This window comes from Esox lucius, chromosome 16 (genome assembly GCF_011004845.1).
Source record: "Esox lucius isolate fEsoLuc1 chromosome 16, fEsoLuc1.pri, whole genome shotgun sequence".
In the NCBI taxonomy this organism is placed as follows: domain Eukaryota; kingdom Metazoa; phylum Chordata; class Actinopteri; order Esociformes; family Esocidae; genus Esox; species Esox lucius.
In genome coordinates, this window is record NC_047584.1 from 25172886 (window position 1) to 25191973 (window position 19088).

Genomic DNA, 19088 nt, shown 5'->3' on the forward strand with positions numbered 1-19088 from the left:
TTTAACGGACAATGGATCCGTGCAAATTTTAGATTACCCTTAAAAACAATTAACTATGAAGTAAAAGTAAACATTGTCAGCTTTTATTTTAAGATATTATCAGTCAATTACATTTATTTATAATGCCCCCTTTACATTAACAGTTGTAAAAAAACTCCCTAGTAGGATCAGAACCTGGAAGGAAACCTAGAGAGGAGTGGGAATCGACAGTCCTATTCTGGCAGTTCCAAGTGAAGATTATTACAGTTGAGTCCATGACATTTTAAGCCCACCACCTGCATGTGTAACAATAGTAACAGTAAAAATCCATCTACTATTTTACTTCTCCGGCCTTCTCTCTTACCGTCGTAATTATGTTCATTTTGATCTCAACACCCATTTTATTTTCTTTAGAAGTTATTTTGTTTTCAACTAGTTTTTTAATGTTTATTTTGAACTGAAATATAAAGAAGGTGTGGGATATTGAGCCCTTACATTAAATGAAAATGGATTCCTGGTCTACAAAAACGCAATAACGCTCCAGATGAGGCGTTAGTGTATCGAGGCGTTATTGTATCCTAGCAACGGTTTCGCGTGGAATGGAACTCTGGTTTGATTGATCTACATTTGAACCAATCGAGGCTTTGTAACCAAGTTGACACTACCCATTTCGCTTTGCATTGTGGGATCAGTAAACTCACAACAACATTTCCAGCTTCTAATTCTTCTTGCAATTGTCTTTTTTATATATTAACATTTGCAGTCGATGTCTTCTTACTCTTTTCAATAGCTAGCTAGCTTCAGAGTTTTTTCTAGTTATAGAAAACAACATATTAGAAACCTATTCAGTTAAGCGACCTGCTTGGCAAGTACGTTTTAGCTCATCTATGCAACGCCTATTCATCTGAAGAACTTCCTAGCAAGTAACGTTGCTAGCTCCGTTAATTTGCCTTTCGAGTCCATGCCCTTCGTTTTCTTGTAGTAATTGTCTTTCTATGATCATTTATGAATGTAACAATGCATACATCTGTCTCTGTTGTTTTTAATTTCCTTCTCATGTGCCTTAATGCTTAGCAAACATGGAACATGTGCATCTTGTTGCTGAAGAGGATGACCTGTACTCGGGCTACAACGACTACAATCCAACCTTTGATGCAGAGGTAGATAAGTATAGTGTTTTCTTTAGTTTTGTTCTTAATTTGAAGCTACTACTACAGTACCTTGAAAAGTATTTGGCCACCTGTCGGAGGGAGTGCGAGAGAAAAAAATGAAACCAATGTTAGGTGCTTGTTCTATTTGTTTGGTGTGCTGGGTAATTAAACATGCAGTATTCCGATGTGAAAAAATAGGGTTTATAGCAGAGTAGCACGGAGGAAACCGCAGCATATTAAAAATAATGCTTGTTTAGAGTTTTTCCAAAAGCACCAGGATGAGTCTCAAGAGTTCTGGAACAATTTTGTATTGAAAGATGAGTCAAAAGTGCAACATTTGGGCCCCGTTATGTCTGGCGAAAAAGAAAAACTGCATTCCACACTAAGAATCTCATACCAATGATCAGGCATTTGGTGTTAGATAACCTTCTTTAATCAAGATATAAGTAAAGAAATAAGTATAACTATGTTGTTAATTGCTCACTTATGTTTTCTTTTATCTAATATTTGGTTGAAGATCTGACAATATTCAGTACCAAAAATATAAACAAATGCAAAAAGTCTGATGGGGCAAATACTTTTCACAACACTTTACATTTTCAGTCTTGTTTGATACTAAATTTGTGAAGATGTGTGGCTAGTAATGTTGAATTTGTGTCTTGTGTTTTACAGGAGCTTGACAATGATGCTGGTTTTCAGCAAGCAGTGAGGACAAGCCATGGGAGAAGGCCACCTGTGAGTGATAGAAGTGTCACATATGTCAAGATATAGTATATTTACTGAAATAGATAGATACAGTTGTGCTCATACGTTTGCATACCCTGGCAGACATTTGTACATTTTGGCATTGATTTTGAAAATAAAAAAAACTGTATTTTATTTAATTAGTATCACATAGTTTTTTGGCTCCTTTTTAAATCATAGTGATAACAAAAATCACCCAAATGGCCCTGATTGAACGTTTACATACCAGCTCACTGGAGTGGCCTTGGTACAGAGACACAAGGTGACACACACAGGTGAAAATGGAAATTAAAGGTGAATGTCCCACACCTGTGGCTTTTTAAATTGCAATTTGTGTGTTTATAAATAGTCAATGTGTTTGTTAGCTCTCATATGGATGCACTGAGCAGGCTAGATACCTAGCCATGGGGAGCAGAAAAGTGTCAAAAGACCTGTGTAACAAGGTAATGGAACTTATAAAGATGGAAAAGGATCTAAAAAGATATCCAAAGCCTTGCAAATGCCAGTCAGTTCTGTTCAATCACTTATTTAGAAGTGGAACATTCAGGGATCTCTTGATACCAAGCCAAGGTCAGGTAGACAAAGAAAGATTTCATGCAAAACTGCCACAAGAATTGTTTGGGATACAAAGAAAAACCCACAGGTAACCTCAGGAGAAATACAGGTTGCTCTGGAAAAAGACGGTGTGGTTGTTTCAAGGAGCACAATACTACGTTACTTGAACAAAAATTAGCTACATGGTTGAGTTGCCAGAAAGAAGCCTTTACTGCACCAATGCCTCAAAAAAGCCTGGTTACAATATGCCTGACAACACCTTGACACGCCTCACAGCTTCTGGCACACTGTATTTTGGAGTGACGAAACCAAAATAGAGCTTTATGGTCACAACCATGAGCACTACGTTTGGAGAGGGGTCAACAAGACCCATAGTGAACAGAATACCATCCCCAATGTGAAGCATGGTGGTGGCTCACTGATGTTTTTTTTTTTTTTGGGGGGGGGGGGGGGTTGAGCCCTATAGGCATGGGGAATCTTGTGAAAATGTATGGCAAGATGAATGCTGCATGTTATCAGTAAATACTGGCAGACAATTTGTATTCTGCAAGAAAGCTGTTCATGGGACGCTCTTGGACTTTCCAGCATGACATTGACCCTAAGCACAAAGCCAAGTTGACCCTCCAGTGGTTACAGCAGGAAAAGTTTCTGGAGTGGCCATCACAGTCTCCTGACCTTAATATAATTGAGCCATTCTGGGGAGATCTCAAACATGTGGTTCATGCAAGACAACTAAAGACTTTGCATGAGCTGGAGGCATTTTACCAAGACCAATTGACAGCTATATCACCTGCAAGAATTCAGGGCCTCATTGACAACTATTACAAAATACTGCAAGAATGCAGACTTTTGAATGCAGACTTTTGAACAGGGGCCTGTTAATTTTTTTCCTTTGTTGCCATGTTTTGTTTTATGATTGTGCCATTCTGTTATGACCTACAGTTGAATGTAAAATTCCATAAGAAATAAACTGTAGACACAACTTTATTGTCATTGAACAAGTACAGCACAACAAAATGCAGTTAGCATCTAAACAGAGGTGCAAATCGGGCAGAAATGTACATGTATTAAGTCTAACGTATGTTACAAGTGGGATGGATAGTTGTGCAATGAGGCAAATGCAAGTAACAAATGTGTTTCTAACGATAACAATTATTTGTGTTAATCTTCTAAGATGACTGCCAAGTTTCCTGGCACTTCCACTGGTGGACTGACATTGGGGACCTCTTTCGGGGTAAGTCAATGGATTGTGTAAGGTATGTTTACTTGTTGGTTCTTAATCCATGTTGAGTGATGGGGAGGCAATATAGTACGCTTGAGATGGAATAACCACAAGTGCTACTCTTTTTAAGTATGTTTGATATTTCACACTCAGGCTGAGACCAGGTTTGGCAGTAAGAACAGGCTTCTGAAGGTGAGAGCTTCTGTCATCATAGTATACTTGACAGAAAGTAAGATGAACCTTGTCAAGTGAAGAGAATAGAGTCTGTTTATGAAAAAGTAATATGAACCATTTTTATTGACTGATTGAGTTAATGTAGTTTTACTTTTTCAAGACCTAATTGACATGCTCCCCTCTAAAGTATTTGGTGCCCTTAATAATGACTGACGATGATCAAAAAATAATGTTTTACATAAACCAGAGAGTATTGTTTATAAATTGTTTCCTCTGCTAGAGAAGTGAAACTTGTCCACACGTTGATGGCCATCTTAGTCTCTGGAATTGAATCTCGTAGAAAATGTATGTTTTGAATTGACGATGCCAGTCGATTAGTGCAGACTGAAGGATCTGGAAAGATGTATGGAGGAGTGGTATAATCCTTCGCAATGCATTCTGCAATCTAAAGGACAGGAAATGGCTCAGTGAGGTGTTGTGAGGGTTGCACAAGGTATAGAGAATTGCTGCTCATTACCTGTCTTATCATTTTTCTTTTTTACAACTTTTTGGAAGGATGCCAATCATTTGAGCGGACTGTACACACTTCTTAATTTCTGATTGGAAATTGTCTCCCTTGTCAATTTGGGATGTTTTGTTCTGTAGTCTAGGATGCCACTTGCGTCTTCTATGGGTCGACCCATGACTGGAGCTGTACAGGTGAGAGCCTCAGTAGTATGCTGTATCTCTATGTAGTTTCCCTTCTGGATTATAACCCAGTACAATATGGACAAAGATGTTGCTTAGTGACCTGGACCTCTGGTGTATCTGTTGAGATGTGGATGTGTGTCATGTTGTCTGACAGGAAGGAACAGCTAGGCCTATGACTGCAGTCAGAGCAGCTGGCTACTCTTCAGCCATAATCAGAGGTGAGTTTACAGGGGAGGAAGGGAGAGACGTCTGGGCGGTTCTCATGCACTGGCCCTTGTAAAATGTGACAATTGAACATTAGACCGCTTTGTAATACATATTTGTCATTAGTTGCCCCTTCAGAGCCTTTGTTCAATGAAAACTTTGCTGGATTTGCCAGAGTCCTTATTATTATCGTGACGTTTCTCCCCTGAGTCACAGTTTGTGTAATTCTGTGATCATTATTATAGATTTTTTTATTTGCTGATGCTCTAACTGACTGGAACATATCAGTTAAAATAAACATTTAAATTACTTTCTTATTAAAATTGGAATTATAATAATAACTGTGTGGTCTGGTGCTTTGAACCGATCTTCCTGTTAATGCACTGCTGCGCTTTCGATAAAAACATTTCTTATCTTTCCTCGCTCTCAAAAAAGTCTGAAAATGTGTGTATATACAGTACCACTCAAAAGTTTGGACACACATACCCATTCAGGTGTATTTGGCGTTCTCACAAGCTGGTTGAGAGAATGCCAAGAGTGTGCAAAGGTGAAGGGAAAAGGGTGGCTACTTTGAAGAATCTATAGTAAGACATTTATTTATGTGTTTCTGATGTTTTCAGGTTCTACATTTGACCCGCTGGGTCAGTCCAAAGGTCCGGCTCCTCCATTAGAGGGAAAAAGTGAAGATACGTAAGTATTTGTTCTGTCTCTGTTTATTATGCAGTTCCAAGGAATTCTTCTGTGATTCTTGTATGTTTGATGAAATTATAAAGCACCAGAAAAAATTAAGAGACCACTGCACCTTTTTCTTTCCTTTCCAAAATAGTCAAAAAGGAAGGTTTTGAGTGAGGAACAGAAGCATTCAATTTGCAGTGGTCTCTTAATTTGAACCTTTCTGTTCCTCACTCAAAACCTTCCTTTTCGACTATTTTGGAAAGGAAAGAAAAAGGTGCAGTGGTCTCTTAACTATTTCCGGAGCAGTATATGAGGGTTACTTTAGGTATATTTCTGTGTTTTCAGTCCGGATGAGAAGGTGAAGATCCTGGAGAAGAAGGTGAACGATCTGATTGAGGAAAGCTGCCTTGCGCACGGCCGTGGTGACCTACAGTTGGTCAGTCTCCCCCTTGATGTTTAGCTACTGAATGACTAAGCCATTGCAGACTTAGGAATGTGTGACGCTCTACCTATGACTGTCTGCTTGTGTTGTCTATCAATGTTTTTGCAGTCCTTAGATAGAGCTAAGGAGGCAGGACGGAAGGAGAGAGCACTGGTGAGACAGAGAGAGCAGTCAGGCAATGCCGACCACATCAACTTGGACCTCACCTATTCAGTGAGTACGATCGCAACTGTCAATGGAAATACTCATCAGTCCACTTCGCCCACTAATGGGTGTCATGTGTTGAAGAAGTATTGTCTTTAGTGCTCAGTGTTGGTCCGATCACTGTTTATCCAATTGGTAATCAAGGCCAAAATATGTGTCTTCCAAAGCATATCCGTTGCCGTTCTGGTTCTTATCACATTGCTCGGTCAACCAGGAAGTCTAGACTGGATTCCTTGTGCGCCAGATGGAGCGCAATGTCCTGACTTCGACCTTGATTGAGCTCAAGGAGTCAGCAGACTAACCACTTAAGACTGGATGCTGGTGGCCAATGGCACTGCCCTCCGTGGGTCCCTTAGGCTAATAAGTGAGCAGGTTTTGAACATCGGTCTCCCAATGTCAAAGCTAACTATTCAGCGGCCAGTGACTGCTGATATGTTGTCTCCTTTTTCAGGTCTTGTTTAACTTGGCAACTCAGTATGCTAACAATGACATGTACGCAGAAGCCCTTAACACCTACCAGGTCATTGTGAAGAACAAGATGTTCAGTAATGCCGGTGGGTGCCAGAACAATGTCATATTTCACAGTAGATTAGTTGCTAAAATGCTTGGGTTAGCTTTGACAATCTTACTGGCTTGGACAACTATTGTGAGGACCTTTTTTTTTTTTCTTTTTCAGGAAGGTTAAAAGTGAACATGGCCAACATTTACTTCAAGCAAAAGAACTATCCGAAGGCCATCAAGTTCTACCGAATGGCCCTGGACCAGATCTCCAACTCCCACAAGGAGATGAGGATCAAGATCATGCAGAACATTGGCGTGGTCTTCATCCGCATGGGCCAGTACTCGGACGCCATCACCTCCTTTGAACACATCATGAGCGAGAGCCCCAACATTAAGTCAGGCTTCAACCTGATCCTGTGTTACTACGCCATTGGGGACAGAGATAGGATGAAGAAGGCCTTTCAGAAGCTTATCTGTGTTCCTCTAGGGATCGACGAGGAGGACAAGTATATTCCGCCCAACGTGAGCCGCGCTTCATTCTACACCAGGGTGCCTTCTTCAGCACCTGGAATGTTTTTGACTCTATCATAGTCATCTTTACTGCATGTCACTAACAAGTCAGCCTTGCTTGTTTTTCATTTCCAGGATGACACCCATGCCAACCTGGTGATTGAAGCCATAAAGAATGACAAGCTTCACCAGATGGAGAGAGAACGGTAACTCTCGTTCATCCATTATGCAAAACATCGCTGTTGTTTTCACATCTGTAGTCTCACTCAATTGCTTGTGGCTACTGACTGGATTCTGTTCTCTTGGCCTCAGGAAAACACTGGCTGAGAAATTCATCATGACATCAGCCAAGCTCATCGCTCCCGCCATCGAGGCGACGTTCGCCGACGGTTTTGACTGGTGGGTTTTTCCAAACCCGACACCACAGGGTAAACGTGGACCGTAGTCTCCTTGGCACATCCAGACAATGCGCGTGTTGTTCCTGCAGGTGTGTGGAAATGGTGAAGAGCTCCCAGTACATTGAACTGGCCAACGATCTGGAGATTAACAAAGCCATTACCTACCTGAGACAGAGGGACTTCAATCAGGTTGGTGTGAGTGTTTCATCGTACCATATCCGGTGTGTGTTCCTTCCATTGTACTGCGTCCTGCATGCGTATCGCTGCAGCTGGGCTGTGCAGTCTGTCAGTGTGTCGGTTCTCAACTTCAGCTGTTTAACCACAGCTTTTCTCCTCCACTGAATCCCTCCATTCTGATTGTTTGCCTTTTCTCCATCTCCATGGCTCTTAAGCTCGAGGTATGTGATCTCCTCATTGGTTTGTATGTTTCGTGTCTTTGTCGGGTTGTTGTATGGTTGGTTTCCTTAAATCTGTGGCAAATGTTCAGATTTCTATGAAACAGATCACTAACATATGGAAAATGCCTCCACATTTCGGCCGCGTCTATTAAGAAATTTGGTGTAGGAGCATTTTCCTCAACGAGACCATTGCTTAGTTCAGTGGCTCCCCACTGAGCAAAGAATATTTGAAAGATGTAAAATATGGTTTAAAATATGTCTTTCAAAGTATTTGGTATACAAGATCTCCGTAGAGGCAGGCTTCCAGAAGACACTTCAGCTGATGCTCTCAAGAATCGTTACTTACCAAGAATCCATCAACAATCTTTCGAGCATGCCCTAAGCTCTCGCAGGCGTGAACAGTTCACGACTGTCAATGTTATAGTAATGTTAAGTTATTGAGATCCTGCTACAGGCTGTGGAGACCCTGAAGACGTTTGAGAAGAAAGACAGCCGAGTGAAGAGTGCTGCAGCCACCAACCTCTCCTTCCTCTACTTCCTAGTAAGACTATTATCTAGTCATATCAGGGCAATAGTCCTATGTTTCACCATCGTTGGTGTACTCATTTGAGCTGTTTGACATATGTATCTCATTTGGGGCAATGACCTCTGACCCTTCAGGAAAAGGACTTCGACCAGGCTGACCGTTACGCTGACCTGGCCATGGCCGCGGACCGCTATAACCCAGCGGCGCTCATCAACAAGGGCAACACGGTCTTCGTGAAGAACGACCGCGAGAAAGCTGCTGAGTTCTACAAGGAGGCTCTCCGGAATGACTCGTCCTGCACCGAGGCCCTGTATAACCTGGGTGAGCTGAGTCGTCAGTGCGGACGCGGATAACGGGAGCCGCCATTGTCCACCTATCCTAACGGCGTGTCCTCTCTCCTCAGGTCTGACTTATAAGCGTCTGGGGCGCCTGGAGGATTCCCTGGACTGTTTCCTGAAGCTCCACGCCATCCTGAGGAACAGTTCACAGGTGATGTGGCAGCTGGCCAGCCTGTATCCTCACCAAAATGTCCTCCCTTTGAACGCTGCATCCCATTGAGCTAATGTTCCCATGAGAGCGCTTGTCCGCTACTTGGAAAGCCTCCGCTACGGCGGAGTGTGCAGAAACCTGCATGTTTGTGATCCCTGACTGTAGCTCAGCTATGAGATGTTGGAGGACCCCCACCAGGCCATAGAATGGCTGATGCAGCTGATCAGTGTGACGCCCACAGACCCCAAGGTGTTGGCTAAACTGGGAGAGTTGTACGATAGCGAGGGAGACAAGTCTCAAGCCTTCCAGTACTACTATGAGGTCTGTGTCTTCAACATTTTGACTCTTTCAGATATGTTCATTTAGAAACAAGATATTACTGAATTGGCCATTGTAGGGTATGCTACAGCTTTTCTCAAAACCTACTCCCATAGCTTTGTGACATAATGTGCCTTGCAATAATTCGTTGTCAGATCAACAGACTGACCATATTTACCTCAGTGTTGCTGACTTGGGAACAGTGAACCATTCTTTCTCATTTGTGAGAGAACTACTCCCTCAACAAGACTCAGTGCTTTCTCACAAAGATGTTATTTATTTCAGAACCACCTCCCGGATGACCTTGCATTCTATAATAACAGACAGAGAAAATCCATTTGAGCTTAAAACTAAAGTTTAAATGGGTAGGACAGAGTAGAACAATGATAACACAGAAGTACATTCATATGTTGAGCTTGACAAATCATTGTGGTCTACTGCTGTTGATTTACAGTAGCTACTGAAATCACAATGACCTGTCTGTATGGCCAAGCCCTTAGATACATACAATTGCAGTGGGAGCACAGCTCATATTTTCATTTGATCTTTGTGGCAAAAACATTGTCAGCATGTAAACCACCAGAGTCATGACTTCTACATTTCAATGCTTATTACATTGTATTAAATTATATAGATTCAAACTTAAAAATTCTTGGAACTACTGTAATTGTTCTTGTATTACAATAGGTCACAAGAAGATCAAACTGTCCCCATGATCTTTGTTATGTTTCAGTCCTTCAGATATTTTCCCTCAAACATTGAGGTTATTGAGTGGCTGGGGGCCTACTTCATTGACACTCAGTTCTGTGAGAAGGCTGCCCAGTACTTTGAGAGAGCCACACTCATCCAGTAAGTCTCCGGTTCTCATCTTACCATGATGTGTGTACCGAGCAATTCGGTTGGCTGTGTATGATGTGTGTACCTAGCGATTCGGTTGGCTGTGTATGATGTGTGTACCTAGCGATTCGGTTGGCTGTGTATGATGTGTGTACCGAGCGATTCGGTTGGCTGTGTATGATGTGTGTACCGAGCGATTCGGTTGGTTGTGTATGATGTGTGTACCTAGCGATTCGGTTGGTTGTGTATGATGTGTGTACCGAGCGATTCGGTTGGCTGTGTATGATGTGTGTACCTAGCGATTCGGTTGGCTGTGTATGATGTGTGTACCGAGCGATTCGGTTGGCTGTGTATGATGTGTGTTCCGAGCGATTCGGTTGGTTGTGTATGATGTGTGTACCGAGCGATTCGGTTGGTTGTGTATGATGTGTGTACCTAGCGATTCGGTTGGTTGTGTATGATGTGTGTCCAATAGGCTGGGGACAGGTTCATGTCTGAACCCTGAAATATTGCTAACTGGTTCTGTGGTTTCAGGCCAAACCAAGTGAAGTGGCAGCTGATGGTGGCCAGCTGCTACAGACGGAGTGGTGAGTTTATTTTCCCCCGTTACATGGCTAATGCTCATCCATATATTGTACTGACTGAGTTAATTTGTCATCACATAGTAAAGATAATAACTGGTCCATGTACAAAGACTTCTGTTCCTGTTTCTTTCATCCTCAGGAAACTACCAGAAATCCCTAGAGACTTACAAGGACATCCACCGGAAATTCCCAGAAAACGTTGAATGTAATCACCTAGATCCCTTCTTGTCCTCTCAGCAATACTTCCATATTGTTCTGATTTTGTTTTTTTTATTAAATGAATGTACTGATGCGGACTTCTCTATGGGGTTTTTGTGTTTCTCCCGTGTCTTCCTCCAGGCCTGCGTTTTCTGGTGAGGCTATGCACAGACATGGGGCTGAAAGAGGTCCAGGATTATGCCACCAAACTAAAGAAGGCGGAGAAGATGAAGGAGATCAGGGAACAGGTTCACCATTTACTTCACTGTTACAGTATCTACAACTCCTGAAATTGACACAATTCCACCTGAGACCACTAGAGGCCACTGTATATACTCAGTGGCAAATAGGGAGAATACCAACATCTCAGTAAATCAGAAACATCTGTTCTTAATTCATTGCTAATATGTTTTTGGATCAGCTCACATTCCTGCTTTTAGCTGGCCCAGGATTTCCTAACGTCATCACAGAGCAGACCCAACTCTCTGTTCTGCTTTGTACAAGTGTCTTTTTTTTCCACCATAGGAACCAACAAACTGTAGGACAAAAAAACGGGTCTGTGTGGTTATTCTTTTGTTTTGATGGTAGGTTTGAACAGAGACATCCTCACCCTCTTATCCCTCTGTCTGCTCTGTAGCGGGTGAAGTCGGCGAGGGAGGGCAGTGCCAGAAATGCCCGGAGAGAGGGCAGCGCCAGCAGTGGTAAGTGAAATTGGGCATCCCTGTTCGCTACTGAACCCTGATCAGTTCCATTTAGATGGCAATCCCTGGCAAAGAGTTATCCAGTTATACGTGTTTTCCTTACTGCTGCCTGGGAAGTGGGCAGCCCAAACCTTGTCCACACACTGCCTAAGAAGACCATAGGTATGAATAGACATTAGAGTGTCTGTAGGAAATGGTCACCTGTCCAGTCCTACTGTAGGTCATTCTAGCCACGTACATCTCCAGCATCTCTAGACTGATAGTAACCCGTTCCTCCTTTTTAACCCTTCCGTAATCCTTTTACACCTGCTGTGATTGGTGGGGAATTCAAACCCTGTCCAATCCCTGCCTAAAAAGGCCATTGGTACCAGCCTCCTGTGTTGTGTGCCTCTCCAGTCCAGCTGCTGCAACCCTTCTCAGTATTCACCCCTAAAAAAATTCAACATTTTATCTGTTTGTTACTGGAATATAAAAGGACAAATGGGTCCTTGGGTGGGTATATAGCTTTGGGTATATACATCTCTGACTGTGTCTATACCGGACTTCAACAGTATGGATTTAAACTCTAGAAATCCCTGCCAGCTAATCTTATTCCACTACTGGCTTAGTCCTACAGTGTCCTGTAGACTCGCTCACGTTTCCAGTGTTGAAATTATAATTATTCCAGCTCATTCAAAAAGCATCTTGCGAAACAGTCACAGCATCAACTTTGAATCTACTTGCTCCTTTTTTCCATTCTCTCGTGACACTGCAGAGGTGGATATCAAACCAGGTGAGCGGGACAGTGTTTGCACTTTGTGTGGTAGTGAAGACAAACAGCATGCTTTTTACATGAATTCACTCCGCTCACCAACTGTCATTTTGAATTCCTTTCGCACTTGCTATATTGACTCAACGCTGTTCTGGCCTGATCCTTTACACTGTCCCTGTCCTTCCCTGTCTTTTTCTTTGCTGTCTCTCTTCTCTTTCCGCATAATATTTCTTCTGGATCTGTTCAGTTTCTTGCCCTGAGCCTAAACACAGTCCTCTATTGGACCAGGGACAAGGTAGGCACTGCATTGCACTGGACTACAGGCTGTTACATTTCTTCCATAGTCATTTGTCAAAGACACTTTGGTTCAGGTGACAGTATAATGTGTAAACAGTAACTAGGACTGAGAGTAAAGAAAAAAAGTTATGTTGTATTTGGAAAAGGAAACACCAACATTTTAATACTCATGATTTGAATTCTCCACAGTGTAGTCGTACTCTCTCAATTTCCAGTGCACCAGAAATCTTTTAGCAGGCTGCTGTTAGCTGTTAATGCCAGGAATGACTCCCTCCTGCAACTTGCCCTCTCAAGAGAATGTTTGCACTGAACACAGACAGAAAAACAGCTGAAAATGTACTCAGATATTTGAGAAGTGTTTTTAAGTTCTTTTTTTTTTTACCGTTTTGCATTTTTGAGTGGTCTCTATTTAAAACTGATGTTGTTGTCATTCAGCAAAGTTACCAACTATGCATGACTACATTGTTGCTTAGGATCTAGTATGGCTGAAAAGCATGTCACAGACACTTCCAAATCCATGTTTCCCATTTATTTGAGTATGTAAGCTAACCTGTTGCTCAAAAGAAGTAAGAGATGATTCTTTGACAAGGAAATAGGAAGCTAGATGGTCATGGTGTATAAGAAAAAATACTGTTTTTGAGGCAGAAAAATCTGCTGCTTGTTGGAAGACTGAGATTTGAGGATTGTGAGGGACAATGGAATATTGGGCCTCCTTCTCTTCCTGTTTTTGTGCTTGGATTTGTTTCCACGACTACCTTGTTGCCAGATGTGGGAAGTGGGAGTCTCTTGCCTGTCCCCCACTTTTCTGGAGCTCCATACGGACCTGCCCTGTGAGCCTAGAGCTGCCACAGGCACACAGAATCTCTCACTTCTGTCTCTCAATCATTCACATAGAACAGAAGTGTGTGGTATTATTAAGCAGTAGCTTTTATTGGTTTTTGTCTCTAAAAGAAGGGAACAATGTCTGTTAAATGTGATCTATGTAGTTACAGGTGTCACGGTACTGAAAGTCCTAACAATACACAAGCAGGTTCATTCTGTCTGTGTGCTCCATAGAGTTAGTTAGAGCATTTGCATTTGAACCAGTGCTGCTATGATGTATGGGAACACATGGGCAGCACCGTTGATGCTGGCTCCATTATGAAGTAGTTTTGTTTTGCGTTTGAAAAAAAGTGTCAAACCACTATTAAAGGATTTGCCACGCCCTGCAATGCTAGAGTCCAAATCTTTGACAGTGTTTATTTTTATTGGCACTAGATGGCAGTCAAATAGCTTAAACATGGGTGACAAACAAATGTTGCCCCAGGAAAGACTTTTGGTCCTTAATTAACTCCAAAAAGCTGCACTGACATATTTTTTCATATTTCCTGTCCACCCACAGTTCTACAAATGAAGTAGAACAATGTTCTTAACGCAACACTATGCTGTACCTTCTCAATCATTCCCACTCCTGCACTGCAGCAAGTGTGCGTTTGCTTTTTGTGTGTATTGTTGTCCATCTTAGATTTCGACACCATTGTCTTTCCTTTGTCGGGAGGGTTTTAAAAAAACTTGATGGATTATTTTCCATCATTAGTAATCCTAGTGATGTGTAGTTTACACGCAAAAAAAAAAATAATTCTAATATCAAAAAGTATTTTAATATTTTAAAAAAATCCAAATGAATTGATCATTTTAATCATCCAATTTTAACAAGACAGTGCTCTCTGTTCATTGGTTGACTCCTCCCAACCAATAGGAATCGTTGACTATAACCCTGTTTCCAGACAATTTGGGACGCTGCGTAAAATGCAAAGAAAAACAGAATGCAATGATGTGCAAATAATGTATCCCTGTATTTTATTGAAAATAGTACAGAGACAAGATAACATGTCAAAACTGAGAAATGTTAGTTTTTGGAAAAATACTATTTGATGCCAGCTACAAGTTAAAAAAAACGTTGGGACAGGTTCATGTTTACCACTGTGTTGCATCACCTCTTTTGACAATACTCTGTAGACGTTTGGGAACTAAGGAAACCAATTGCCGTGGTTTTGAAAGTGAAATGTTTTCCCATTTTTGCTTGATATCTGATTTCAGCTGCTCAACATTTTGGGGTCTCCTTTGACCTGATAACTGTGACCTGATAACAAGCCGGATGGTCCCTTTTGATTAGTCAGACCACAGGACAGTTTTCCACTTCGCCTCAGTCCATCTAAAATGAGCTCGGGCCCAGAGAAGGCGGTGGTGTTTCTGGAACTTGTTTATACATGCTTTCTTCTTTGCCTGGTAAAGATTTAACTTGAATTCATGGATGCAGCGATGTATTCACAGACAAGGGTTTTTGGAAGTGATCCCCCAAACTCTTTGCAATTTTACACTGAGAAACATTGTTCTTAAATTGAGGCACTATTTGCCTACGCGGTCTTTCACAGAGTGATGAACCCCTCCCCATCTTTACTTCTGAAAGACTCATCTTCTGGGAAGCTTTTCTTTTTTTTTTTAATAGTCAATCATGTTACTAATGTGTTGCCAATTAACCTAATTAGTTGAGATGTTCCTCCTAGTTTTTAGCATTACACAACTTTTCCAGTCTTTTATTGCCCCTGCCCCAAAAAAATGTAAACATGTTGCTGGCATCAAATTCAAAGTGGGCAAATATTTTTCAAGTAACAAAATGTCTCAGTTTCAACATTTGATATGTTGTCTTTGTACCATTTTCTACTGAATATAGTGTTCCAATAATTTGCATGTGACATTGCATTCTTTTTTCTTCACGTTTTACACAGTGTCCCAACTTTCTTGAAACCGGGTTGTACTTGAAAACGCCCTCAATAGAAGCCAAGACAAATATGGAAGGCAGACAAATGTGACCACTAACCATCCGAACCCAGACGGTGCTAGTTTATTGCACCGCCCCCTTGGGACCCCTGGGCTAATCCACAAGCAGGGCTTGAACCCTGGTCTTACAATGACCTCATTAGCAAAATCCTTACTGAAGCCGGTTATGTTAATCCAGAGTCCTCTATATAACAAAGTGGTTTTCTCAGATAGTGGACACAGCAGTCATGGCACCAGTGGAAAGGGGGAGAGACTGAGTGCGAAGATGAGGGCACTGCCAGGCTCCCATGAACCCTATGAGGCCAGCAGCCAGCGAGACATAGGTGAGACACACAAGCTCTATCATAAAGATGTACCAATGAAGACTGCAACGTGCATGTACAATTCACTGTCCACTGTAAATGTGTTTGTTTGTGTGTGTAGATGCCTCATATGTGGATCCATTGGGACCCCAGATAGAGAGACCAAAGACTGCTGCCAAGAAGCGGACAGAGGATGATGACTTTGCAGATGAAGAGTTGGGAGATGACCTACTTCCAGAGTAGCCAGTCACACTGAACCCCTCAGGAAACAGTTTTCAAAACACGAGTATCTGTATATCACCTTCCAGTAGACAGTAGACAAGTTTCACTCCAGCGTCCATAACACATTTAGGAAAACCTATGGTGTAAATGATGATGATGATGATTTCCACAGTAATCTCTGGAACGTAGTTCATTTTTATTCCAGTTTTGAAGCTTTTCATTTAAAATAATACGTTATACTGATATTTATATATAGTTAGCGCAATTTATTGTAATTACTACAAGCTTTTCCGTCTTGTCTTCAGAATGAGGTAAAAAAGTTCTGATGTGTATCTGATTTGTCATGTGAACTATTTTATTTGTATTATTTAAGATAAAATATTTTTTCAACAAAAATGTTTGCTTCTTTAGGATGCATAGTGTTAAGGTGTGTAATAGATTGAGGGCTGGTTTTGGGGACACCGATAAAGCCTAGTCCAAGACTAAGACATCAGAAGAGATCATTGGAGACATTGAAGATTTCCATTCAGCTTGGTGTTTTTGTTTGTTTAGTTTAGGGACTAAGATTAGACCTATGTTTGAGAAATTGGCCCTAATTGTTCAACTCAAAAGCATCATTAGATTATTTCACTGCAAATGAGATGAAAGTATGATCTCAGTTGAAAACGCCAGGGGCATAGCACCCTGCATTTCACTGCTCACTTGGCTCTGAAGATAAGCAGGGTTTTTCCTGGTCACTTCCTGGATGGGAGAGCTGAAGATGCTAAAGGTGGTTTTGGAGGTTCTTCTGGTTGGTTCAAAGATCAAACCCCACGCCCCAGGGCTGTGAAAGGCGCTGTGCTGTAGGTGGTGTTTTGAAGGTGGGATTTTAAACCAGGATCAAGAAACTGGTCTCTAATGAGTACTTGGCACTTATGGGTGTTAATGCTGTTGTCTTGACTACATTTAGTCATGGCCACCTAATCAGCTCCAGCTTTCCTTTGGATAATTTATCCCAAGTAACCTTTTTCTTTACAAATACAATTAAGAACTAAACGTATTCAGCTAATATTGTATGTTGGTTCCGTATGCTTAGGCGTTTGTTCGAGCGCTGATGGTTGAATTCATAATAGTTATAAAAACATGTTATGTCAATCACAGCTGGCTGTGTAAGAGATAGGACTGTTTGATTTTACATTCCAATCGAAAATATTTCGAAATGAAGTAGGCTACCTGAATTTCATCAAAACATCTGTGTGGCTCCAGAGCGCACAGCAATGTTTCCATCTGCGCAACAAGAATTACATGGGAGGAACCAAAATGTACTGAGGTTTTCGCAGACGTCAAACGCTACCTAGTGCTCTTTATAGCCTGAAAATACGATTTTTCAGTCTGATTTCAGTTAAAGTTCAGTATTTGGGTTTTTGCACAAGTTCTCAAAAATGTTTGTTCGACCAGCTGTTGTGTTTTTCAGTCTGGTGCTCCTATGCGAAGCGGCATCAGCAGTCAAGGGCTCCAAGAAGTCATCCCGGAGCCGAAAGTGTTCGGACTTACCAGAAGAGATCCTTGAGCAGATGTTTGGTCGGCTGTCGGTGGGCGTCCTTAGCGCGTTTCATCACACTCTGCAGCTAGCACCCTTGGAGAGGCAGAATCTCACCTGCCCGTCAGCGGGTCGTCCTGTCCGCGACAGAAAGTCTCGTATCCCCGTCAACCTTCTCAGTATATCTCCCTGGGCATACAGGTAGGAATACTGGATGTAAATGACAAGTCGGACAATATTTCCCCTCTGAATAATAACATATTTATTTCTTAATTATTTTGTGTTTTTGTCCTACAACAGGATCTCCCACGAACCGGCTAGGTATCCGAGGTTTATACCGGAGGCATATTGTCTGTGTAAAGGCTGTCTGACAGGTCCTTTTGGACAGGAGAGCAACCAGTACCGAAGTACCCCTGTGTACATGCCATGGGTCATTCTGCGACGAACTGGGGACTGCGTTGGAGGGCGCTACTCTTATACAGAAACGTACGTCTCTGTTGCGGTGGGATGTACATGTGTTCCCTTGCTGGAAAAGGACAGAAACGCGCAGGGCATCAACCAGAGCCTGGCGAGAAAACAGCCAAAAGCCGGCAAGCTTCGATCTAATAAGAACGTATAGTTGACGTGGAAGCTACATTTTTGTTCATAAATTAAATTTGACTAAGATGTTATGATGGGCCTACTAACTGTATCGTTTTATAAGTTCACGAGTATTCATGCAGAGTATCATTTATTTTTTTCAAAGTGGATAAATGTATTTTCTTAAACTGTTGTCCAACCATGAGGCTAAGTTTTCAGGCAAAGTTGTAGAACTATGAATTTAATAAAATATTATTCCCAAAATTCTTATGACAATTACTGATTGTTACTCAGAAGTTGAAGAGTTCGAAGTCCCAAAGTGGACCGTGGACCCTCATAATTCTCTTGGTGTGACATGAATATGGTGACTAAGACAGCATACACTTTTGGAGGACATACTGTTCATACATTTCTATAATTGGCCGTTTAGACGTGCCACGATATTTTTAAGCGGCTCTGAGTGTAATGGGTGCATATCAATACTTCGATGCAATAAAACTCACTCTTGGCATGTGACCGCTGCTACAGCGACCTCTACAGTCATGTGAAAAAGTGAACGCAGTTGTCATTGTCCGGGTGCAAGATCAGTGTTCAGTTCAGCTTTTGAAAGATGGCATCACATTCTTAAGAATTCTCTAGTACAAAAAAGTTGACTAAATGATAAGTTGGCTGAAGCAGCCCAAAACCATAATGACACCAATTCCATGCTTTTTGTTTGGTGTGAGGTTTTTCTGTTTAAAGGCATTGTTTCATTTTTGCCAAACATAGTGTCAGGCATTGTGGCCAGACAACTTTACCTTTGACTCATATGTCCAGAGCACATTGTTCCACTAGCTTTGGTCTTTGCCCAGGTGTTGTCAGGAAAACTTCAGTTGTCTAATTACATTTTTTTTAAAGCAGAGGCTACTTCCTTCCTGACCTTCCAGGAATGCCAAGTTTGTGTAGTCTCTTTCTGACAGTCGACTCATGCACTTTCACATTGATTCTGGCAAGACAGGCCTGTAGATCCCTTGATTTTATCCAGGGTTTCTTCGAGATTTCCGTGAGCATCTTGTGATGGCAATTTCTAAAGTCCAAACTATTTACGAAAATGGTAGG

The 19088-nt window shown here is 41.7% G+C and overlaps 2 protein-coding genes across 15 annotated transcripts; both read left to right on the forward strand.

Annotated features, from left to right (window-relative positions):
* The first annotated feature begins 658 nt into the window (after window positions 1–658).
* On the forward strand, window positions 659–16208 carry ift88 (intraflagellar transport 88 homolog). Of its 13 annotated transcripts, none has more exons than XM_034297679.1 (30): window positions 659–902; window positions 1054–1139; window positions 1803–1865; window positions 3604–3663; window positions 3805–3843; window positions 4471–4524; window positions 4670–4733; window positions 5340–5409; window positions 5740–5830; window positions 5945–6049; window positions 6492–6594; window positions 6717–7063; window positions 7187–7257; window positions 7364–7450; window positions 7539–7638; window positions 7842–7847; window positions 8302–8388; window positions 8508–8694; window positions 8777–8885; window positions 9033–9183; window positions 9914–10029; window positions 10552–10604; window positions 10741–10806; window positions 10941–11047; window positions 11437–11500; window positions 11618–11662; window positions 12255–12272; window positions 12499–12546; window positions 15578–15691; window positions 15792–16208. In XM_034297679.1, the coding sequence occupies exons 2-30, from the start codon at window positions 1059–1061 to the stop codon at window positions 15911–15913; spliced, it is 2628 nt and encodes an 875-aa protein (XP_034153570.1). In that variant the 5' UTR covers window positions 659–902; window positions 1054–1058; the 3' UTR covers window positions 15914–16208. The 13 variants fall into 13 exon arrangements, with proteins under 13 accessions (XP_034153570.1, XP_034153571.1, XP_034153572.1 ...); XM_034297680.1 differs by having other exon boundaries at window positions 659–848; XM_034297681.1 differs by lacking the exon at window positions 7842–7847 and having other exon boundaries at window positions 7539–7644.
* A 125-nt stretch (window positions 16209–16333) lies between these two features.
* Window positions 16334–18254, forward strand: il17d (interleukin 17d). Of its 2 annotated transcripts, XM_034286688.1 has the most exons (3): window positions 16336–17193; window positions 17346–17612; window positions 17712–18254. In XM_034286688.1, exons 1-3 carry the CDS (start codon window positions 17177–17179, stop codon window positions 18028–18030), a joined length of 603 nt encoding a protein of 200 aa, XP_034142579.1. In that variant the 5' UTR covers window positions 16336–17176; the 3' UTR covers window positions 18031–18254. The 2 variants fall into 2 exon arrangements, with proteins under 2 accessions (XP_010878544.2, XP_034142579.1); XM_010880242.4 differs by having other exon boundaries at window positions 16334–17612.
* The last annotated feature ends 834 nt before the right edge of the window (window positions 18255–19088 follow it).